This window comes from Rhipicephalus sanguineus, chromosome 9, assembly GCF_013339695.2.
Source record: "Rhipicephalus sanguineus isolate Rsan-2018 chromosome 9, BIME_Rsan_1.4, whole genome shotgun sequence".
NCBI classification, from domain to species: Eukaryota; Metazoa; Arthropoda; class Arachnida; order Ixodida; family Ixodidae; genus Rhipicephalus; species Rhipicephalus sanguineus.
This window is the reverse complement of record NC_051184.2, coordinates 52,567,057-52,591,963: the sequence shown is the minus strand read 5'-3', so window position 1 is coordinate 52,591,963 and position 24,907 is coordinate 52,567,057. Positions and strand designations below refer to the sequence as shown.

Below are 24,907 nucleotides of genomic sequence, written 5' to 3'. Positions count from 1 at the left end.
AACAGTCGTTATGTTTATGTTGGGATGCGTCCTTCCATCGACACGGCATCCCACATCTGGTGACCCGGAAACCGAACAAACCGCACCGCTATGGCCGACCCGGAAGCCCTTGCCGCTCTTCGCCAGCAAGTGGAAGAACTTCAGCATCAACTGCAGGCCCTGCAGCAGCAACATCCCGGCAACGTCTCCGCACCCCTAGCCGTACCTTCCGGTGCCACTGAGGATGTCAGAGCCCCTGCAGAAGCCATCCCGCACGCTGCCTCATACGACACCTGGCGTGTCGCCGTCAAGCTTCCACCGTTTTGGGCGGACTCGCCCGAGGTCTGGTTCGCCCAGGTCGAGGCCCAGTTCTCCCTGGCGCGCATCACGCAAGACCGGACCCGCTACAATTACGTCGTCGCCCACCTGGACGCAAGTTATGCCAGCAGCGAGGTCCGGGATATCCTGGCCAGACCACCAACGGCCAACCTATATGAACACCTGAAGACCGCACTCATCCGCCGCCTGTCGCTCTCGGAAGAACAGAGGGTACGACAACTTCAGTCCGCAGAGCTTGCCGAGCGCAAACCATCGCAGCTCCTGCGCCACATGCGTGCGCTCGCGGGCAACATGCAAGTCCAGGATTCCTTCCTGCGAGCGCTTTGGCTCCAACGACTCCCGCCGCACGTCCAGGCAATTCTGCGGGCTCAGGTTCGGCTACCTCTCGACGAACTTGCGGAGATTGCTGATCGCGTCGTCGAGGTCTCCTTGCCGCAGCTGTCGCCGACCATCCAGGCTGTCGCCGCACCGCTGAACACCGCGGAGCTTGCACGCCGTATCGACGACATCGATCGACAGCTCACCTCCCTTCAACAACGCCTGGGTGAACGTCTTCCGATGCGCCAGCGCCGCCACCCGCAAAGCATCGACCTTAACACCACTTCGTCGCGGCAACCCGACAACGGCCCGTGTTACTACCACCGACGTTTCGGGGACAGAGCCCGGCAATGTCGACCACCGTGTTCCGCTGGGCATGCGGAAAACGCCAACGGCAGCTCGTAGAGACGGCCGCAAGCTGCCAACCCGGAGGCCGTCGCATTTTCGTCACCGACCAAATCACGAAGCAGCGGTTCCTTGTCGACAGCGGTTCGGACATTTGCTGCTACCCGCGATCCCATCTTCAAGGTCCTCGTCCGCCTACGTCTTTCGAGCTCAGCGCGGCAAACCGCTCCACAATCAAGACGTACGGCTCGCTCCGCCTGCACATCCAGCTCAGAAACTTGCGCCGTGACCTTTGCTGGAATTTTGTCATCGCCGACGTCGCCGAGCCAATCATCGGCTCAGACTTTCTGGCCCACTACAACCTCCTTCCGGACTGCCGCAATGACCTCCTCATCGACGCGACAACGGGACATTCCACACCAGGCCAGCGAACGACCGCCCAACAGCCAAGCATCAAGGTACTCAGTGTTGACAACCATTCGCCGTACCACGCCATCCTCGCCGAATTTCCCGGATTGACGCGCCCCAGCGGACTGCCACGCAAAGTGCAGCACACCACCGTGCACTACATCCGGACCACTTCAGGCCCCCCGGTTTTCTGCCGCGCCCGTCGCCTTGCCCCGGACCGCATGCGCATAGCCAAAGCAGAGTTCGAGGCCATGCTCCGCGAAGGAATCGCCCGCCGCTCTGACGCTCCATGGGCCTCGCCACTTCACCTCGTTCCCAAGAAGACCGAACGCTGGCGGCCCTGTGGGGACTACCGTGCCCTGAACGCGCGCACCATCCCGGACCGGTACCCCGTCCACCACATACAGGACTTCGCCCATCGCATTCATGGCTGCCACGTGTTCTCCGTGCTAGACTTGGTGAAGGCCTGCACACAGATACCCGTAAATCCGGATGACGTCCCGAAAACGGCAATCATCACTCCCTTTGGCTTGTTCGAGTTTCCCTTCATGAGCTTCGGCCTGAGAAACGCTGGACAAACCTTTCAGCGCTTCATCGACGAAGTCGTCCGCGGCCTCGACTTCTGCTTCGTCTACCTTGACGACATACTGGTATTCTCCCGCGACGCCGAAGAGCACCACAGGCACCTTCGTCTGCTGTTCCAACGCCTCGATGACCACGGTCAATATCCAAAAGAGCACGCTAGGCGCTTCTGTCGTCCGCTTCCTCGGCCATGAAGTTTCATCTGAGGGAACTCGGCCCTTGCCCCAACGCATCTCGGACTTGCAAAATTACCCTCAACCCGCCACCGCTAAAGACCTTCGCCGTTTCCTCGGCATGCTGAACTTCTACAGGCGTTTCTTGCCACACGCAGCCGACTACCAGGCTCCCCTCCATGATGCTTTGGCTGGCCTACGAGGAAACCAACCCGTCACGTGGACGCCGACGTTAACGAAAACGTTCGAAGAATGCAAAGCCACCCTCTGCACCGCCACGCTTCTCACCCATCCCGTGCCAGACGCTCCCTTGGGACTCTTCACGGACGCATCTGGTTTCGCCATCGGCGCCGCCCTCATGCAACGCGTGGAGAACACCTGGCATCCCTTGGCGTTCTTCTCCAAGAAACTCGCAGCTCGGAAAACGGCCCCTTCAACCGCCAGTTCCGCTGACGAAACCACGACAACCGCCCCGACAACTTTGCCAGCCTACTACAGGGAACTTCTGGCGATATACGAAGCAGTGCAACACTGTCGCCATATTCTCGAAGCACAGAACTGCACCATCTATACCGACCACAAGCCTCTTACCTACGCCTTCTCTCAACGTCGCGACAAACTCCCGCCTGTACAGCAGAACCAACTCTCGTTCATCGCACAGTTCACCACCGACATCCAACATGTCAGCGGGAAAGACAACGAGGTCGCCGACGCGCTTTCACGTGTAGCAGCCATCAGCTCTGTGCAGATAACAGCGGACGTCCTCGCCGAGGCCCAGACTACAGACCCCGAACTGCAGGAACTTCTCAAGGGCGCGTCCTCACTACAGCTGCAACAAGTCCCATTCCAGGGTCGACAACCACAATCTGTTGCGACATGTCGACAGGACGAAGCAGGCCCTACGTGCCCCTGGCCCATCGCCGTGGTCTTTTCAACCAGCTCCACAACCTCAGCCATCCCGGCATACGCGCCTCTACACGCCTCGTGGCTGACCGCTATGTCTGGCCCTCCATGCAGCGGGATTGTCGTACCTGGGCGCGCTCCTGCATCCAATGCCAACGCGCTAAAGTCACCAGGCACGTCACGTCACCACTCGGAACATTCCCTCAGCCCTCTGGTCGGTTTGAGCACGTCCACCTCGACATCATAGGACCCTTCCCCCTGGCTGGACCCTACCGCTACTGCCTCACCGCCATCGACCGGTACACTCGATGGCCCGAGGCATGGCCCCTCGAGGGAATCACCGCGGAAGACGTCGCCTCAGCCTTCTTCACCGGCTGGATTGCTCGTTTCGGCGCCCCCCGCCGAGTAACCACCGACCAAGGACGGCAGTTCGAGTCTCATCTTTTCAGGTTCCTCGGGCTGACCATCGGTTTTGAAACGCTTAAGGACCACCAGTTACCACCCCTGCGCCAACGGAATGATCGAGCGTTTCCACCGACAGTTCAAAGCAGCCATTATGTGCCACCCGGACTCAACCTGGCTCGAGGCCATCCCAGCCGGTCATCCTTGGTCTTCGGGTCACCTTCAAGCCGGACATCCACCTACACCAGCAGAGCTCGTCTACGGGGAACCACTCCGCCTCCCAGGTGATTTCTCGCTGCACTGCCATCCAGTACTACGACGTCAGATCCCACCGACTTCGTCGCCCGGCTACGACGCACCATCGCCGCCTTACGGCCCGTCACCTGCAGCCCACCACAGCAAGCCTACACCGTTCGTGTTCAAGGAGCTAGCATCGTGCACGCACGCTTTCCTCCGCGACGACACCGTCCGCAGGCCTTTCCAGCCACCCTACAGCGGACCCTACCTGGTCGTCAATCGCGACGACAAAAACTTCACTCTGCGCCTGAACGGGAACGACGTCCGCGTCTCAATTGACCGGCTCAAGCCCGCTTACATCGCTGCGAACGAACCGGGCAGCGCCACTCCATCCACAGGCATCTATCCACAGACGCCGACGTCACAGCCCACTCCTTTCACAACACGCTCTGGACGTCTGGTACGCCTCCCAGATTTTTACAGACCCTGAGGGCTCTGCACTCCGCGGGGGGGGTGATGTGGCGACACACTGCGCACAAACCGCGCAGGCACCGCCTCGTCATTAGCCAGCCCGGCGTGACCTGGCCGTATGCTGCACCACGCCTCCGATAAAGGACAGCGCCACCGCAGCGTCACCGGAGGCTTACGTCACCGACGGCTGCTATAAACCCGAGCTGCTAAGCTCGGAAATCATCATTCCTTCATTACCCGACTGAGCGCAGCGTCGCTATGCTCGCACCGCTGCTGCTACTACGCTAATAAACAGTCGTTATGTTTTATGTTGGGATGCGTCCTTCCATCGACACGGCATCCCACACATTCGAAACTACGTAGGAGCAAATGTGAAGCCAGCGTTTGGACATACCTTACCTTAAAACCTTCTCGTACGTCTGATATCCAATTAGAAAATGCCCTTGTTCTGGTGACGTAAATGCTAGGTTGGTCATAGATCGGTTACGAGGAAAGTAATATATCCGATTGAAGGCTTTGATAAGGAAGCCAGTAACACAGAGGCACGTTGGGAAGTGTCTGTCCGGAACAATTAGCTATCGAAGTCAGTGTTCAAAACCAACCTTGTCTTTGCCTCTTGTTTTCTTTATAGTTTTTGGGCCCTTAACACACGCTAAGTGGATAAAAATAGTAAACAGGGCTAAATAACTGAAGTCGGTTTGTGGACACTGGCTTCGTCATACGAAGAGAAAACGAGATGGTAAGGGCAACGGTGTAAGATATGTGTAGAGTATATACCTTACACCGTGGGTAAGGGTAAGCTAATTGGTTTTAAACTAAGAGCATATGTGACAGCTGACTTCCTACGTTTTCTTAGCTGACGTTTTATCGTTCGGCTTTTCCACCTCCAGCATCTTTTTTAACATCCTTGGGTGGGCCACCCAAGAACCTCCTTGCCTGTTTCTAGGAGTGTGCGAATATATATTCGAAAATTTCGAATAATTAATCGAATAGTGTTATATTCGATTTGGCATTCGAATCGAATAGTGTCTGTTTGAAATACCAAATATTTTTCCAATATACACTCTTCAGCATGGACGGAAAACCCCGAAGTAACGATATGTTGGAGCATTGAGGGGTCATTTTTGTACACGCTTATGCATGCATGACTACAACAGACGCAACTGTTATGGGTTGCACGCCGGGCTCGCTTGTAATTTATAGCTTCCAAAGGCATAGCGCATCCAAGACGGGACCGACGGGCGGCGAATGACAAGTAGACAAGCGTAGAAATCAGGGGGTAGCCAGGGGGGGGGGAGGGGGTGTTCAACCCCGACCCCCCCCCCCAAAAAAAAAAGTGCAGAAATAATCAAATCAATCTCCTTTGTATAATTTTTGCTATGGGGCAGGGCTTTTGCAAAGTAAAGTGCTAAAAAAGAAATAAAATGACGTCATAGTCGCCATTTGTAGTGTTGGTGAAATCTGGTGAAATTTGTTCTGGGGTTGTTGTCGAAGCCCCTTGCCACGTGACGACGCCACACATGGCGCTTGCGATCATGGAGGCAGCAGTCCATGGCCGTCGGCCCCTGCACCAGCGCGGTCGTCTTCGGGCGACCGAAGTCGTCGACTAAACATCATGGAGTTACGGCTCCACAGCCCCGCCGGCGCTGAGCCGGCGGTCTACCCCTGGCCACTTTCCACCTCGGTGAGTACCGTTTATTGGCCATGGGAAAAAGCGCCGTGCGACCGAGGGATAGTAGTAGCCCCCTTCTCTCTGCGGGTCCCATTGGAGGGTTAGGCCTAAGCTCGTTTGCGAGTCTCCGATACTGCGCCGTGAATACGTGCCCGCCCGCACGTATTAGCCGTTCGGCTCTAATTTCTCGGCCCCGACGCTTGTAGTTAAACGTGTCGATCTCGTCGGCTCGTTTCGGATCACCCCGCAAGATCTCTGCGGGCCCGACGGTACGATGCCCGTGTCTTATATGTGTGTGTTTTTTTCTCTGCCCCATTCGCAGGACAAGCATGACGGTGCCATTGAAATTGTCGAGACGATTCGGTGAGTCTACGCGGCGAATCATCGGTGCTCATTCGCGATTGTGTCTACCTTTGCGACGCTTCGTTTTGCGTGTATCCGTGCGGAGCGGCGGCTTTGCTTGCTCGCGCGCCCGTGTGTGCGTGTGAACTTGCGTGCAGTGCACATGCAGCTTGTGTGGTGACGCGCACGGATTTGGTCGCACATCGCCGCGGCTCGGGCAGGTGATTGACTTCACGCGTGGCTTGCTCCGGGCAATGCATGAAGGTTGTAGCTCTTCTTCGTGTAAGCGCTACAGCGGCGCGACAGTTGCACCTGCGTCGCCGATCGTAAAGAACTTGTCTTTTCTGTGTCGATACAGTGTTGCGCGTAGCGCCTATTCGCCGGCCCTGCTGCCTGTATTCTTGTCATCGGCTTCGTCCTACCTGCACGCACCTGCCCACGGCAGATGTATGGTAGCCGTTTCGATATGTTATTTGACGTCGCGCCTCATAGGGCGTCGCGTTTGCGCGGAACGCGCATTGAAAAAACTCGATTCGCGTTCAATCGCGAGACGTTCGGCCCTCACGGAACCTGTTAAAACCGCCCAGCATAGCGTGACGCATTCCTTTTAACGCAGCCACGCAAAGTACGAACGTCTTCGCATTCTTTCTTGTTTTTCTTTTTTTATTCATTGTGATGTCATTCCTGTTGCGCAATATTTGGTGTCGCGCAAGAAATGCTTGATCGCCCGATTGTTTTGAACGCGCTTTCGTGTATCGTGTTCGTTCGTATTTAAAGTGCCTGTGCTAAGCTCTCCTGTTGCTTTTTTTGTTGCTTTTATGTACGCACCTAAGGATGGACCATTCTTGTAAGGAACGCCAATGCGCGTGATAGTTCCAGAAAAAATGCGATTCGGACTGTGTGCAAAGAAAAGTCGATGCGTCTAAGAAGAAATTTATCTGCGTATGTCTACGAAAAACAGCGGACACGTGGCATTATTACGTGGAAAAACTTTTTTTAAAATTATTTAATTGGTGCAGCGCATGCAATAGTTGTAAACAAGACAATCATTGGGAAGACCTCATGAGCAGTTTTTTTCGAGCAGCGTTCTTTTTTTTTTTTCTCACAGATTCTTGATGCACTCACAGTGCAATTCTCAGGAATGACGTCTTTAAGCATGTCACTGAAAACATCTGTCGGGAGATCCACCTTCTAACGCTGACGTGTCTCGTAAATGTTACTGTTTCAAAAGTTGGCATTTTAGACTAACCAGAAAGGTTGCTTACTCTTGCTGTCTGCAGTGCTCCTGCCGTTGTACTTTCGTTTGCCTGTCATTTTTGTTATTAATGCAGTAGTAGCATTAGCAACATCTGAAGAAGCTTTGTACTTTTCGATGTCGCTGACACTTCCATGAACGAGGAAGTGTAGAGACAACGAAGGTGTCTTAACAGTCTTTAAGTATGCTATGATTAGGCTTTCATTTCACTGCAAGACATATCTAGTGGTTGGTTTGTCCCCCCCCCCCCCCCCCAAAAAATTGGAACAGGTACCTCTAATATTTGTCAAGACAGTGGCATACCTTTCATCTCGGCTGAGTTTTCATTGAACTTGACAAAGTTCAGTTTTGTTCTACTTCTTTTAGTATTTCGTGCGGTCAGATGACAGGCGAACAACGTTTCTGAAAAAGTTTCGCTTGTTGGCATACACACCTTTGGAAAAATGGGTGTTTGTTAAATGCATGAGGGGATCTACCTGCTTTGAGCTAGTTAGACCAGACTTATTGTTAAAACAGGTGAAACAGTTTAGTCCGAAAGACTTGCTGAGTGTTACTTTGGCGTTTCTGTTGTTTGCAGCTGGTTGCACTTTCCATCAGAAGGTCGTGCAAAACACCTGTTTGTGTCACGCGAAATAATGTGCATGCTTAGCGCAAGCGTCTTTTTTTTTTTTTTACCCTTTCACCTATTAGATTTTTTCAGGTTCATGCACTGTTTGTCTGTGGTAAATTAGTGGTATGCAGATTACCTTGAGTGCATGGTGCTCTTTCCGGCAGAGCTTTATTTATGTCATGGGTACAACCATATTCAGTTATTAACAAGGGAGGGGCCACATTCAGTGCATTTCTCTATTAATTTTATTCACAGTATGCTCAGGCGTTGCTCCCAATTTGTTCAGCAAAGAGCAGAAAGCAGTTCTCATTAGCCTCCACTTTGCGCACATACTGTTAACCTTTACGGGTCCATCCTGCTTCCTCTGACGGGCAGTCTTTGGTGATAGTAAAATTGGAGCGCATCAGCTGTCGTAAGGGCAGGCAGGATTTCAAAGAAAACATAAGTGTCCAGTTCTGTTTGTCCGGTCAACGACGTGCAGCAATCGGAATGTAGTTGTTCTGGGTGGCAATGCCCGTGTTTTGACGCCGTGTTTTTGCACATTGTCAGTGGTCAGAGTGGCCTGCGTTATCAATGAGGTCAGGCAGCTGTGGACGGAGGTTGATGATAGGAGTGCGATAGAGCTTAGTGGAAGGCACTTCTACTCTATCCCGCACCTGTGTTGGTATTATTTGTTGAATGCGGGATATTTTGCGCTGTGCCATTGGTAACAGTCACAATTACACAGTATTGCCAACCTTCGCATGTTTTAAGCTGCATTGTATTTACTGTGGCAATCTGGGATAGTGTTAGTTTACAGTGGATGTCAGTTAATTCGTTTTAATTGCTGTTAGTGAATTCATATACAACGGAATTTAGGTGTTGTGTAGTTCAGTGACCTCGAAGCAACCCATGGGCGGAAGATTAAAGGACCCCTGACACCAAAATTGAAACCTCGAGATCTCTGTGTTGTTTGACTTTCCTGTATACGGGGGCACATCTGACCGATTATTAGTGACAAACGTTGCCTTTAAGCTATGTTAATTTGGTTTTAAAGTGAGCGTGAGTGCTCACTTGAGTTGGCTGCACCTTGCGACATCCTGGTATGACGTAGATAGAGGCCCCGTGTGACGTTCCACGAGTAAAGCAAGTATTCTGGACGTCACAGAAGGTTTGTGGGGCGCACGTGACTGGCACCGGGGAGGCCTATTGTTCCTCACCACCCCTCTGGCTCTGTTGTCGGCCTGCTCTCCAGGTAGTTTTCGCTTAACAGGTTTAACCCATACCGAGGCACCCACATACTTTCAATCTCTACCGCACGCGGGGCCCCGATTTGAAAACCGCGCTTTCAACGTCACCACAGCTTGAGTGCACGTGGTCTTCGACGCTCCCCCGCAGGAGGCGCCAGCTTCTTGTGGTTTTTAGGCGGGCGTTTTGAAGTGATGCTAAAATGGTCGCAATTAACTACGCTAGAATTAGTTGTACGATACGCTAGAGCATTTACGATTTAATTTAGAGATTACCAGACACAAAGCTACAAATTGCAGCAAAAAAGTCACCAACAAAAATTTTGCTGTCAGGGGTCCTTTAACTGAAGATTAATTTTAACCGCCCGTTATTCTGTTTGCTTTACTTGCAAAAGGCACACTTAGGTGCAAATAGAGGCAAATGCATATCCACTGCATGTTCTAGTTTTGTTGGCCATACCTTCAGTTTCACCTATGTGCGAAACGTGGGAGTACCTAAACTTCTAGAAATCAGTACCCGGACCCGCATTTTTGAAGCTGTAGAACCTATAATGCACTACGCTCACGATTCGCAAAAGATCATGAAACTCAAGATATCTTAATTTGAAACTGAAGCTTTCCTAAAATGATGGCCCAGGTGTCGTCAACATTATTTGTTGCAGTGCCAGGAAAAATATATGCCGCATAATGGTAACAGTAAGGCTATCTATGATAGTGTTTTATCATGGCAGAAAAGAGGCTGAGTGCCGTAAGATAAGTTCAAAGATAAAACAAGGACGGTTTGCATGTTTGTTCTGGCTGCCCTTCCTTACGGTGGTCTCGGCAATCACAGGAATGGGGCAAGCTTGCGTAATGTCACGATCCAGCCGTTTCAGGTTTACTGAACACGAGATTGATTTGTGGAAACTAGTGTGTTGATTGTAGGGCTTTAGCACTGGACAAAATTTTTTCATGGGGTTTGGATAATTTGGGTATTCATTTACAAATGCAAAATCTGATGTAGAAAATGTAGTGTGACTGCTCGTTTAACATGCATCTGAACCATTTTGCACGATGCAAAGAGTCGTTGTTGGGCACTTTTTAATTTCACGTAGTAAAGCTTGCATCCCAAAGTTTATGAATATGTTTACCATAGTAGTGGAGCTCTTAGTTTTGTGAGAGCACTCTCGTGTTCGGCATCTTACGCATGACCGAAGGGCATTGGTGGAAGTTAGTATTTACCATTTCTTGCGTAACACGCTCGTGCTTCACTTCTAGGCATGAGGTCAGGTCTTCATCATGCTTTTACCTGAAAACACCTCAAAGCATGCCCTCTAAGCCAGTCGCGTAATGTTTATTATTGATGCGAAGGCATTAGGTGCCCCATGAAGCAAAATATCCAGTGAGTGTCGGCGTTAGCATTCGATAACAGGAAAACTCGCGTGACCAAGTGGTGACATCATGTGGGTACTGATGTCCAGTTCAAAAATTGAATTGACCCAATTTGAGCACATGACCCAGTTGTAACATCATGTGACAGTGGCACGTGACCTTAGTACACTTATTGATCAATTTGAAGAAAGTACCAAGCGACCACGTCATATGACATAGTCACGCGACCATGTAAAAACCTTGTGTTCCAAGGTCACCTGACCAAGTGATGTCACGTGACATGGACGTCGATATGGTTTCAATGCCCAGACACGCCTTGCTTCAGATTCAGTGCACGTAAAAAGATTTAGGTGCTTCCAACATTTTTGCAAGCAGCTGATGAAAGCTCATTAACCTGGTTAAAAGCAAGACAGAGACTTGAAAATGTTGACATTGCATATCTGTGTTCGATACCAGCAGGAAAGTGCGTATCATTGCAAGCCAAAGTCGAAATAAATCATGCAGATTTTCAAGGGAGGTGTTTTTGTTTGTTATTTTTGTGATGAGTGCACAAGGATGCATGGAGGTGGTGTGTAGGGGGGCACGTCAGGCTTTCGAGCATCTTTATTTATTTTTCTTTAATTCTTGAATTATAGGCGAAACTACATGCGAAGCCTCCTATGTGATATTGACCGCATAATACCTGTTGCTGGGTGAACTGGTTCCTCTAATTAACATGTGCCTGCACACCGTTGAAAGGGATGAAGAGTTACAGTGCAACCGCAGGAGCTGCAGGAAAGACATTGACGCGATGCTCAATTTCAATATAGACAGATATACATAGACAGAGATGCTGGACAATCCACCCTTTTCACTTTCCTGTTCTGCCTTCTGCCATTTTGGTGATTGCCAGAACGAAAGCCTCCGAGATGAAGGGGCGTTGCACGACGTTGCCGCTAGGGGAAGGGCGCATGCGCAGTGGCATCGTGAAAGTGGCGGATTGTCCTGATTGCAGGACAGTCCCTCGAGTTGCGGGACGGGTGGTCGCTTGGCACGCCAGAAAACGCGCAGAAGAGACGGGTGGCAACACGAGCGTCAAGTACCCGCGCTAACTCGCCGTGACGTCATAGGTTTCTGATGGTGTGTGTGAGGGCCTTCAGTATTATTCATCGGTAAGAATGAATTAACGTTAATGGGTGTTCCGAGGGAGCCAAAGCCGTAACCTGGCAAGTTTGGGTAAACATTGTTGAGACAATGACCAAAACACGAAAAAAAAAATAATAAGACTGAAATCCGTGACGTCACAGACATTTCGGCGCGAAATTCAAGAAATGAGACTTTGACCTTTATTTGCTCATTTCATAATGAATCTATGATCGCGACATTAACAACAGAGTTCTCGCAGAATATTTTTTCGGTCTGTCTAACCTCTTTTAGCGTTTCACTGGAAAGTGTTGTAGAAATTAAGCTGGCTTCTGGTATTGTGCCCGTCTAGCTGGCACGGTTATATTCTCCCGCCGAAGGTCACGGCACGCCTTCCAACTTGAAAAACTGCCGCTGTTCTTGGCATGGCTCTGTAGGGGCTGCAGTGCAAAGCTGCGTTACTGCTCGATCAAGGAAGTCGCCACTGTCCCCTTGCAGCGCGTAAACTATCAACCAAGCCGTTCGCATACGCTATTAAGACGGGCGGGGGGCGACTCTCAGCGTGGCGTCGTTTTTTTGTTTTTGTTTTTTACCGGCGCCAGGAAGTCGACCTTGCGCGGTCTTCGCTTTTGGTTACCGCCGATGTTGTTGCTAGTGGCGGTGAGGACGAAGAACAGAGAATCGTTTATAACTGGTTGGTTACGTGAACGTTTTGTTCCTTTTTCGCGCGTCCCACGACGCGCGCTCGCTCGCGCCGTCGGAATAAGAATCCTGTCTCTTTTTTTTTGTGTTTTTTTTTCCGGCGGAAGGTGGCATTCTCGGGTGGCGCGCGACGTAGTTTCATAATAGCACACTAGAGGGCAACCTGGCGCTAGTGTATGTGGGAGCTGTAGCGCACGACTTCCTTCAGTCAGCGTGGAAATGGTGGGTAGTACATGGATTTGCGTAAACTTCGTTCTTTGGGCTCCGTTGAGGTCTGCAGCCGCTTTGTCGCAAGACGATGTTCAGCATTCCCACTAGGTTCACAACAAGCCGTTCTGTTACCTCAAACAAAAGTCAAGGCACAACAATGGACAAAACCAACTCAATCGAACAGACAATAAGGCCAGGAAAAGCATAGAGGTCGTTAATTGTTGTATTTAACTGTAGTGTACTGGTTGTAACGTTAATTGAAATGAAGTGGGATATGAACCCAGAACCTTTGAATGACGCGTCCGATGTTCTAGCAATTGAGCTACGACGGAAGGCCCTTTCCCGTTCCACTTCGTTGAGTATTTCTGTGCGTGTAATCTATGGGACGCGTAATTCGAAGGTTGTGGGTTCACATCCCACCGGCGGAAAGGGTGATTTTTCGTCCACCTCAATTCATTTCAGCTTTACGTCGCAGTTAGTACAACGATTAACGTCCTCTGTGCTTTTCCTGGCCGAATTGTCTGTTCTATTCGTCTGGTTGTGTCTTAACATGTAAGCGAGCCCCTCGGAATAATTCCCCCTCTTTCGTTCAACTGTAAACAAAGCCACAAGTGCGTTCGAAGCCGCAAGCACGAAGACTAGGCAAAAATCCATGTACATTCACATAATCCATTCACGTCAATCCATCCACATCATTCCCATGGTGGCTGATAGAGTTACTGTATATGCCTTTAGTAGGTAGCATATACAGTAACTCTAGTGGCCAGGCACGTAGGCAAGGGGGGGGGGGGGCGAAATTTTTCCAGCCCTCTATATTTCCAGGCAACTTTTTTTTTTTGTTTTTGCCATGGAAAGACTGTCTTTCGAACAATTAGGCCTGCCCCCCCCCCCGAAAAAAATCCTGGCTACGTGCCTGCTAGTGGCAGAACGATCGCAGCGCCGCAGTTCCCTCTAGTAAATACTGTAAGGAACTATGGCGGGCGCCCCTCCGGAAACTTCTTTTTCTCGGAGGTCCGTTCGTTTTTGCCGAGGGACGCCACGCCACCACCACCACCACCACCACGCCTTGCGTTTTTTGTATCGCGCAGGCCGACCAGTTCTTGTGGCCGCGACGCGCGTGTTAGTTGTGTATTCCGGGTGGCAAGTTTTATGTTTTTTTTTCTTTGGAAGGGCACTACGTAACCCCCTTGCTTCCGCGATTCCCACTGTGTACGGGGCCCTCCCTCCCACGGGGTCGTCTCGTTGTCTGTATGTTTTTGTTCCGGCCGCGTCCGCCGCTGCTCCCCTCTGCGACCTGGGTGCCCCCCTCCTTCCGAAGCTCTCCCTTACCGGTTATTTTGATAGCGAATTTCGGGGACGTTGCACCTGTCGACCTTGAACTGGTGAAAGCACGCGTTCCCCTTACGCTGCCTGCCTGCCTGCCAGCCGGCGTGCCGCTGAGGAGCGCATCTGCAGCAATCGGCACGCCGACTTGTATAGACGATCTTACGTAAGACACGGGGTGCCGCCACCGTGGGCTGTCAAACAAATGTTTCCTTTTTTTTTCTGCATATCGCGAGATGAATTAACAAGTTCATGAAACGCCGAATGCACCAACCCTGCCGTTTTCGTGCGTATGCGTCTACCGTGGCACTGAGAAGGGAAACCGACAAGCACCCGTTTGTAGCGCCAAGCCTCAGGGAAATCCGTGCGGATTCTCGGGAAGAAAGCTTCTCAGTTGCCGAAAATTCGTCCTGCCCCGGGGATCGAACCCGGGACCCGGGACGAATTTCTCGGCAACTAAGAAGCTTTCTTACTGAGAAATCCGCGCGGATTTCCTTCTGGCTTGGCGCTACAAACGGGTGCTTGTCGGTTTCCCTTCTTAACCCTTTGCACCACCTCGCGGGATTCCGCAGAACTGATTGCATAATGTCGTAGCACTGTTCGTTTAGTTTAGTAAAAGATACAAAACGGCAAGGTTAACTGCCCAATATGGCGGCACCGAAACCCATCCGTAAAGTAGTTTAAGTTCACATGTGATTGTGTTGGCTCATCGTCTTGCAAGGCGACCGCGTCGGTGGGCCCCGACTCGCCGTCACGTGAACGTACGCCAGTGAACCTCTCCGGTGGCAAAAAGACCTCTCTATTGGCCAGTTCGCGCGGACGACCGGGCGACCTGTCTTTTCCGGCCTAAGCCTGGGGGCCCCGAGAAAGAGGATGTGCTCGAGAAAGCAGTAAAACAAAATAAACTGGTCCGCTGCCCTCTTTTTTCTTTTTCGTCGCAGTCCTGTTCGTTGTTGCACTGCCGGCCTGCACGCACACACCCGTGAAGGGAGAGGCCTGCGTATCGGGAGGGTCGCCAAACGGCGCCGGATGGATTTTCTTGGCTTATTGCGCAATCTGCCGGACGCCGCCTCCGTGTTGTCGGCTGCCGCTGCTTATCTCGTGACTGCGCGTGATTTCTCTCACTACACACATACACACACAACAAAGTCTGTGGAGATCAAGAGTTCGCTACACTGGTTCCATCGATCATGTTTGCGCAGCTATACGTCAAAATAATCCATGCCCTCTTCCGTCCGTGGCCCATCACTTGCACGGGCGGCCACAAGCGGATGCAGCTAGCCGCCTTCTGTTGGCAAAAAAAAAAAAAAAACGACAGCCAAATTAAATGCGCGTATATTTATCGACGGCAATCTGAAACGTGTAACAGCTGGTGCTCATTATGCATTCAATTTGTCGTTTTTTTTGGGGGGAGGCCGTGAACCCGAGCGACGACAGCTGTTGTAGACACGTACTATGTGGTTGTGTTCGAGTCGAGTACGCCGTTTAAGATCACTATCCGGTGAGGCGTCGCGTTATCCGGGAGTTCGTAATAAGCGGACCACCCTTGCGGGAGTCCTACATAAAATGGAAAGGAAATCACTTTTGTGATTATGTGTTCTTCGAAAACTCTGTCCTGAAAATGTCGCACTCGAACAATGCGCCTGTAAGTTATTTATTGGAAGAGAAAACAAAGATCAGTGTTTATTACTTTTTTAAAAATTTCGCTCGAAAAACGCCAGCACCCGAACGTCAGTGTGACGTCGCGGATTTCAGCCTCTTTTTAGTACTTTGACCACATTCGGCTCGAACAAATTGTCGTGGACTTTTCTGCCTGATAAATCATGTGGCGCCATTACGCGACAGTGTAGTTCATTATTGCCAATAAGGAATTGAGTAAGTACTACGCCCAAGGGCAGGCTTTCGAAATAAAAAAAAATTGAGTAAGCTTTAGCAGATGCCGTCGAAATCCCAAAGTTGGTGTGGAGAAGTTCTCCCTTTGCAGTTTTTTTCTGGCCTACAAGGTATAACTTCTTGTGGCACTTGTGAGGCTTTTGGTATTGTGACTAGAGTTGTTTACTAACGCATGGGGAAGTCGTTTTTCTTTTTTGTGACCCTTTAAAGCCAAATGATTTGTGATCGGTCTTTTTGATTTTCCTGTGCTGCACTCTAAGAAAAAAAAAAAGAAATGTGTCCGTTGACTCTTTTTTGCTGCACATGTAATTCTCCCATCTATAACTCCATTTAGGGAGGCTTGCTGACTCTCTTTAGGGGAGTCGGGGGATGTATGACTCTCTTTAAAGACACGACTCTGATAAAGGGAGTCACGTGACTCTCTAAAGATAGCTATACATGGGAGAGTCGCATGTGTAAGCAAAGTAGAGTCAACAGGCAACTTTTTTTTCTATTTTTAGTTTGCCTTCTGCTGTTTGGTATGGGGGCGGAGCTTTGCGGGTGATCCGGGACAACCGGGATCTCCAGAACAAAAGCCTCCGAGATCGAAGGGCGTGTGGAGACCCTACGACAGCGTTTCGCGACTCTCCCGCCATGGGAAGGGCGCATGCGCCGTGACACCATGAACAAAAAAGGGGGGGGGGGGAATTGCGGTAATTGCGGGTTCCGGTCTGTTCGGAGCATACAGATGCCTCGTGCGGAAAGCCGCTGCTTCAAGGATGTGAGTTTAAAAATTATTTTCTCGGAGTCTTTTGCAGCAGATTCTTTTGTACGCCACTGTGGTGGCGTATATATAGAAGCCACATTCTGCAACGCCCATCAAGCTTGAGATAACATGCGAGCACTTGGAGGGCAAAAACGGAAACAAAGCTCCTCCTATTCTTGTTGGCTTGGTCATTAGGATTCGCGACACTTTCGTGAAAACGGCGAAGCAGAAATGTTGTTCCTCAGTGGACTGTGCTCGAAAAACAAATCTTGAGAGTGCGTGGCGAAACGTTCCGTTATCTTGGGAGTAAGTCAGGTACGCTTGCGGATTCGTTATGTAACGAACATCGATATATATGTAGTCGCTGCATCGTGTGCTCGAATGATCTGCAAGTTGTCCCTGCTGTCAGCCTTCATCTTTTCAGTGACCGCTGCAGTTCGCTTTTAATTATACGGCGCGGTTAAATCTCTACGAGCTTTTTTTGTATTCACATTATGCGTGTGTTAGTGAGAGCGTTGAGCTAAACAGGTGTGCTGAGGGAGCTTTTGTGAATATAAACACGTAATAGACAACGCAGTCGTTAAGTTAATATTTAATAAAGGCATTTTTTTTTTGTAGTCTCTGTGAAATATTGTCTGCCGTCTCATAAAGAATTCAACTAGAGGGTTAACGTTCCTGCAGACTTAAGGCAGGTGCACCGATGAATTAGAATAATTTCCCCCAATGCTTTCGGTTCATCATTATCATCAGCATAACGGCGCCCACTGCAGGGCAAGGCCCTCTCCAATTTTCCGCCAATTCACCCTTAATTCCCTGTGCTTGCAGCGGCCGCGTTATCCCAGCCGTCATCTAATCTCATGTGCCCACCTGATTTTCTGCTTTCCCCTTGCCTTCTATTGGAGTCCGGTCTGTTACTCTTGACGATTAGCGGGCTATCTTGCCTACGCGCTACATTCCCTGCCTGTGCCCATTTCTTCTTCTGGATTTCGACTAAGATGTCTCAGCACTTTTTTATGGGCGGTGTAATGTTGCTGAATGCCTCTCGTTGAGGTGGACACGTATTATCTGCCGGAAGTCGCCATCATACCCCGTTACAGTTGGAAGTGTTATCAAATAATAATAATAATAATAATAATAATAATAATAAAATAATAATAATAATAATAATGAAAATTCAGTGGCTCTTGCCCTACCGGGAAAATGGGGCCAAGCGAAACTCGGCTTGGTGTGCGTGACCTACTAGTTTTCTTTCTTTCCGTATCGCGTCGCGCAATGCTGCCTCCTGGCCGTTTCCTTCCTCCGTGCCGGGAATGGGACCTTCGTCCACGTGTTTAGCAGCGCAACTCCCCAGTTGCTGCGGGCAACAACGACGGTCACGCGTTCTTATCCCGGGGGCGACAGTGAAATGCATGTCAACGTGGAATGGTAATTCTTGGAAACATTTCGGCGCGCACACAAAAGACGAAAACGAAAGGCAAGAAGACAAACGGGCGCGAACTCACAACTAAGTTTATTGAAGGAAGTACACGAAAACATATACCCAGGGTAGCTCAAGAGCGCATGTGCGTAAAAAGAATCAAACAAACAAACAAGAACATAAGGAAACATAAGAAAAAACACATCATGACAGTAATATTGCAGAAGTATCTACATCGTGCAGCAGATTTTAAAAGTCAAGTGCTACTCAAAAAGGTGAACTCCTTGTCAGTTAGTGCAATCGATGGGTTGCTTACGCATTTATCAGCACACCTTCTAATGTGGAAAGCTTCAACTATTTCCCGAGTTATCTTGTCTTTATGATAAAAACAAATGTTAGTATCACACCACACAGGATGACATTGGCAGTTCCTGCAATGCTCGGCTAGATGGGAGTTATTACTATTATCCAATGACTTCATATGTTCATTAAGGCGAGTGTTGACGCAATGGTAAGTCGCCTCGATAAAAAGGTCAGATCGCCGTATCAGAAATGGCCGATCGCGGACAAGCCCACGATGGGGAGAGCGTCACTTATTGGGAAAACTGCGCGTAAAAAATAACGCGCGTCGTCGTGACGTCACCCTTCGAGGGCCTCGTTTGCAACCCGCATTTCGGTACACTCGCGGGAGCCAGGTATTTTCGCGGTCACACCTACGAAGCCAATTTGCGGGGCAATACAAGCTTCGCGTGAATAATAATAATAATAATAATAATAATAATAATAATAATAATAATAGGGAATGGGCATACGTCTCGCTGCTGTATTGGCGCAGCGGATGGACGGCCGGCGACACTGTTGTGCGTCGTGCATGTCCTCGTGAACTTGTTTCTCCAGCGAGGCGGAAGACGCCGCCGTAGTCGACCTGTCGCTTCGAGTGGGCAAAGACTTGCGACAAAAATATTTCGCGATAGCTACGGCGATAACACGATTAGATATACGTGGCACGAGTCCCCTTCGGTAAAGCGTTTCACTTTCGCTAGTCGGCTCCTTTCGATCTAAAGATCGCACCTCTTATCTCCCTCTCGCGCGCTCTGTGGGCACTAGCGCGCGCCGATATATGCCAGCCGCTGCCTTCGATGAAGCAGTGTTGTTGTACATCGTTTCCGATTATCTTCTGCTGACCCCGAAGGTCGCGGTAGCCACCATAGTCGCGGGTTCGATCCCGGCCGCCGCCGGTCGCATTGTTAGGTGGAGGCGGAAATGCTAGGGGGCGGTGGCCGAAATTTCCGGAGGCCTCCATTATGGTGTGGCTCGTATTCATGTCGTGGTTTTGGCACGTAAACCCCGCAAATTATATTATTGATAACCACTCTTTTTATGTACGTTAGTGCGTGCGTTTGTGTGCTCATGCCCCCCCCCCCCCCTATTCACCAAAGAGGTGGGACGCAAAATCAGCCCCACACATTGACAATATAGAGGGGGGGGGGGGGGCGCAGTGTCAGCGCCATACATTGATACAATTGGGAGGGTGGGCGAGGCGACGAACCTCCCCCCCCCCCCCCCTGAAGGGGAACCCTGTGCACGCCTATGTGTGTGCTCATGCAAAATCGAACATTTTCGGGGGTATAACCCCCCCCCCCCCTCCAGTGTCCTGGCTACGCCACTGGTACCCATTTATAGAAAGTGGATGGCCAGGAGCGCGTTGTCTTCAAAAGTACGCCATTTTTTGAAACATATTCTTGCAAGTCGTGACGCGCGAAGACGAGAGAGATGGTTCGTGCAACTGCTCAAACCAAGATGGCGGCGGCCAGTCTCCCGTTACGAAGGGATTCTTTTCTCTTTTTTTTTTCCGAATTGCGCGGTTTGCGTGCATTCCGCCTTTCGAGAAAAAAGAAAAGCCTCGGGCACGTCTCATCACGTCCATCTTCCCTGTCTCCGCGTACGTGATGTCTCGAAATCGAGCGCGTCGCATTTCTTACTCCGTTGGCCCAGCGATCGGGCGGGGGGGGGGGGGGGGGGGGGGGGGGGGGGGGGGGGGGGGCGGCTGCGGAAGGGATCGCCTGTCGCGCACAGGCATTCCGTCGACCTTGGCCCTCCTCCCCTTTCCTTTAGCGTTCGTGTTTCTTTTTCTTGTTTTTTTACCGTGGTGTTTGTTTTCCGTGTACGTTGCCGTTGCTGTCATTGCGGGCACAGCGTCGTTTCCGAACGCTAAAACCTTTTCGACATCGGGCTACATCCTGCCGGTGCCGCGAACAACGGTGCTTGTTGTTTCGGGTTCTCGTTTTCGTGTCTGCGCGTGCGTGCCTGCGTGCGAGTTGAAGTGGAGGGGAGTGTAGCGCTCCTCATGCTGCTTGACTTTGAAAGATTGATTTATGGGGAGGTTTGCAGGGGTGGGGGTATCGATTGACGGTTAGATTGGATGGATTGATCGAGTCGTCCTAACCTTCCAAAGCAATGCAAGAGCTAAGGCCAAATGTTGTAATGGTTTTTTGACCACCTGGACTTTATTAATGTGCTCCCAAAGCACAGTACCACAGTGAGGACAGTGTGTGTGTGTGTGTGTGTGTGTGTGTGTTTGTGTGTGTGGTGTGTGTGTGTGTGTGTGTGTGGTGTGTACACAGATAATTTCTCCCCCTGTGTGCAGTGATAACGAAAGGTAATTGGAGGTAGCCCATACATCAGGAGGTACAAAGGCTCAAGCCAATTAAATAAATAATAGAGCAAATACCCCTAAAGAATTTTTTCAACAAAACTGTAAAGAACATTACATTGACAAGACCCAAAGAGACACGTTTTTACTGGTCCAAGCCTCGGCCACAACTGCCAGCTGCCAGCAGCTGCTGCGTGACACGAGCGCACACGCGATCGTCGTCGTCTTCTACGCGCTCACAGCCGCCGAGCGCCCCATAGCTTTCATCCAATAGGCTGAGTAGGTTATCAGTTTGGAAGGATCACGTCAGAATACATCGGCGGTGTATTTCCCCTGGTTAAGTTGAGTTCTGTGTTTTGTGTGACAGCGTGATTCGCTGTACGCATTGCTTGGGAACCTCGAACATTCTCGTTTTTTCTGCTGCATTGAGATGATTGTGTTGTCAAGGGGGGTGTTGGTGTCAAGCGCTTTGTGAATAGGAAATTCTACGCTGTGATTTGAATGGTTGCTCGGAATATTGAGTTCCAATTTTTCATTCTTAGCACAAAAGCTGCCATGCCAGCAGAAACGAGCCATTATCGGATAGGAAATACTCAGTGGGCTTTCTGCAGTTCAGCCTATATGGGGCAGTTTAGGATAAGGTGTTCTAAATAATTTACCATAAATAACCTAAATAATTACCATAAATAAATACCTAAATAATTTACCATACGAAGCTGGCACGATGAAATATTCATGGTTGTTCTGACACGTCTTTTGCTCGATGGCTATTACCACTGGAAATGTAAAAACAAACAAAATGATAATTTTGAAAGAAACATGCTAAATAATTGTGATGAGTGAACAAAGATGACAAATATAGGTATAGAATGCAAAAGTATGTGGCCAGTCTCATAAAACTGTGTGAAAACATTAACCTTGCCATTGTCATTCTTATTGCATTTTTTACACAACCTTTCCTCTCTCTTTTATTGCACTAAATTAGGGTATTTGTAGAGTGAAGCAGAGACTGTCAAAATGACGTGGCTTATCTCATTTTTGTCATCTAGCTTTATGTCAATAAGCCTTGAACAACAAGTGGCTTGACTGCTTGGTTTGACTGACATTATGCGAAATTGAAAAATTTTGAACATAGTAACTTGGCCATTGGCAGTGTCAGATGCTTCTCAACTGTTCAGAAGGTTCAGGAGTAGTAGTTTGACTGTTCGGAAAACCACACTCAATAAATGCTTGGCATACTTGTCAGAAAACCATGCAGTGAGTTGATTACGGGATTTCTCACAGTTCCTTTATGGGCCTAGTACAAAAGGGCTGGTAGGATTTATACATTCATTTCTTTCATAAGTTACACATTACCATGGACAAGTAATACTATAACCTGCCATGTTGATGCTATTTTTGTTCCTGAGAGTAAGCTGCGACAAGTAATGAAGTTCCGAGTATAATAAAACATGTCCCACTGCACTACTGCTTTTTTCACGTTCCGTCCGTGCACGCTGCAACAGGCTCATGTGATGCTGGTGCAGTAGTTGTACCCCACTGTTCAATTTAGCCTGCCAATGTTTTATTAAGCACGAAATGTTTTTTAGGTCCCGTTGTCTGCGACCTACGATTAACTTGAGCAAACGCTGAAGCTGTTATCCGGACACTCGTATGAGAACGTCTGGGCAACCAGTCAAAAGTTACAAAGTAAAATGCGGTCTCTGGTGCCCAGCCTTTTGTACAGGAGTGGATTACGTACGCTAGCTACTGCCCAAACATGTTACAAAGTATTGCTTCCAAGTTCTTCTTAATGTTCTTTTTTTATTTTAATTTCACAATGAATATGGGCTAATAGAGACTTTTAGCACCCTTTATGAGAGGCCTTAGTAAAATAGTTTTTGTGTGTTGCTGGTAAATGAAGGTGTTTGTGTCCTTGAAGAGGTTCAGTTGAGAATGAGCGTCGCAGTGCTGTGGTATACAGTAGAAACTCTCTAACATGTCTTTTATGGCACCTTGGGAATAGGAGTTGGTCACCGGAAAAGGGACAATACCCTCGTCATCCAGATGAAGGTATTGAAATGCTACGGCGCGCCTGTGCATTGTACACCTGGCACCTGTGTCTGTGTACTTGCTCTCCAACTACCACAACATTTGCCTTGTGACTAGCTCATTGGGAAGCACGATTGCCTCAAAGAGGCAGTGACACCAGTTTCGGCCCTAGGCTCGCATGGGTTTCTCTAGTTGCCTTGTGGCTACTTTCGTGAGGATGCCGGGAATTTCATTCTTCAATCTTGCTTGACTCGTGTATTTCCATTCACCTCACCTGGTTATCCAGTAGCCAGAATATACATAGCACGCCAGTGTGCCATACAGGGACCATGCTTCAGTGACGTTGTAATGCTGAAAATGCATAAGCAAATGGTGTATCATTGGGTTTTGTTGCAGTTGCCTGTCTTGTGTTATGTTCACAGGCATGATGATGAAACACCTTCAAGGTCAATTTCACTTATTGCATTGTTGTTTGCTCTTATTCCATGTTGAATGCAATAGGGTGTTCTGTTTGTTATCATGTGCTTAACATTCTCTCTCTATCTCTCTTGTCCCTGTTTCTATTACAGATGGGTCTGCGAGGACTTTCCAGAGCTCAAGGCTGCCATGGAAAACCATGTCCTCAATGACTATGACACCAAAAGGCAAGCGCTGTTTCAGTTCTGTGTGACCAGTGCTGCAACATGCAAAGAAAAAGAAAATGTCTGTGAGGGTCTAGAATTGCACAGTTGACACTGAGGTGGCAACGATTTCAGGTCTTGAAAGTAACTTTGGCTGGCACCATGTGCAGGGAACATGGCTAAGGAATCGTGCGTGTCAAGCACATACAAGACCACACATATGCACACTGAACCACTAACATAGGCAATCTATCATTGCCGTTATGTTGAACTGAGAAAGAAGTGTGAAGATGTATAACATACTTGAAACAATGGTTCGAAATAGGTGGGTTAGTAAGTGGGAGGGAGTGGGGGAGTAGAAGCACAGTACTGCATACGTTTTAGACTGAAATTGTTTAGTAAGCATCACATTTACAGGTACTTATTCGAAGTTTTATATTTTCTCAGATGATTACCGAACAGTGCCTTTTTTGCTTAACCCCCACCTCCCGCCAAACAGTTAAAGGGTTGTGTCTTTTACAAGGAATGTATCAATTTGCCTGCTGTAGTTCAGCAAAGTTACGAGGGATGAGAGAATTTCATGGGCAACCTGATGTTAGCTAGATTCCGATGTTCATACATGGGCCAAAACTAACACTTCATAGCGTAAGTGGATAGATTGTTCACTTTGGCCCATTGCTGTTGTGACCTCTGTGTTTTGAAATTTTGACCTGCTCTTTGCTTTTTTTTCTTTTTTCCCTCATGACTACAGCTATGAGAGCATGCGGACCCTTTGCGACAAGTACAACAGAGCAATCGACAGTTTCTTGCAACCGTGAGTTGACTTTCGAAGTTGCACGCTTGGCTTCTGTTGATTCGGGTGTTGTTGGGTGTGCCTTTGTCATCTGCTTTGCGTACCCAGAAGCTGTTCAGATTACGCAAGCATGTTGTTGAATTCTCAATAAACCACCCTAGACAGATGTCTAGTCGTAGCCTTAAGCCCTGAAATGCATTCAGCTGCATGTCGCAAGGATGCATTTCATTTGTTACAATAAAAACATTTCTAGGCACCGCAGGTAGATCGAGATACTTTCAAACACTGCTTTCACAATTGTATTCATCGTAAACCCTTAGGACTCGGTGATATGCGAGCTGGAAGCGGGACAGAGTATGATGATAGGTCTTATAGGGCCAGCTATCTGGAATGCACCCCGAAATCCTTTACGTCAGGGTTAAAGGAGCACAGACACCCAAAATTTCGCATCTTGTTTTTTTCTTTGCAATAAGTAGTTAACGACCCACTTATCACGGCTTGAAAGCTCTTTTGCTCGAGCGCGCATCCGTTAATTAATTGGAGACGGTTTATAGCACTCAGTCGCGGTTCGGTTTCAGAGAGCGCCGAGGGAGGCGGGACCCAGAGTGGTTTTGTGTAAACATAGCTGGCTAACGGGGGGGGGTGAGCACACAAAACCGTTGTCAACAACTCTTTTCAACGAAGGCTTCCTGGGTGCTGCTGCAATGCCCTGAGAGGTCGTAAATATGCGTGACCCCCAAGATGCACTGTGGAGGCGGGGACATC

At 49.3% G+C, this 24,907-nt stretch overlaps 2 protein-coding genes across 3 annotated transcripts in view; both read left to right on the top strand.

The window, feature by feature from the left end:
• The window catches only part of LOC119405138 (U2 small nuclear ribonucleoprotein A'), a 456,304-nt gene that overhangs the window by 113,304 nt on the left and 318,093 nt on the right, over window positions 1-24,907 (top strand). The gene's annotated exons all lie outside the window — the stretch shown is intronic.
• On the top strand, window positions 5,773-24,167 carry LOC119405527 (histone-lysine N-methyltransferase, H3 lysine-79 specific-like). Its single transcript, XM_037672361.2, has 4 exons — window positions 5,773-5,841; window positions 6,152-6,192; window positions 23,299-23,373; window positions 24,101-24,167. The coding sequence occupies exons 1-4, from the start codon at window positions 5,773-5,775 to the stop codon at window positions 24,165-24,167; spliced, it is 252 nt and encodes an 83-aa protein (XP_037528289.1).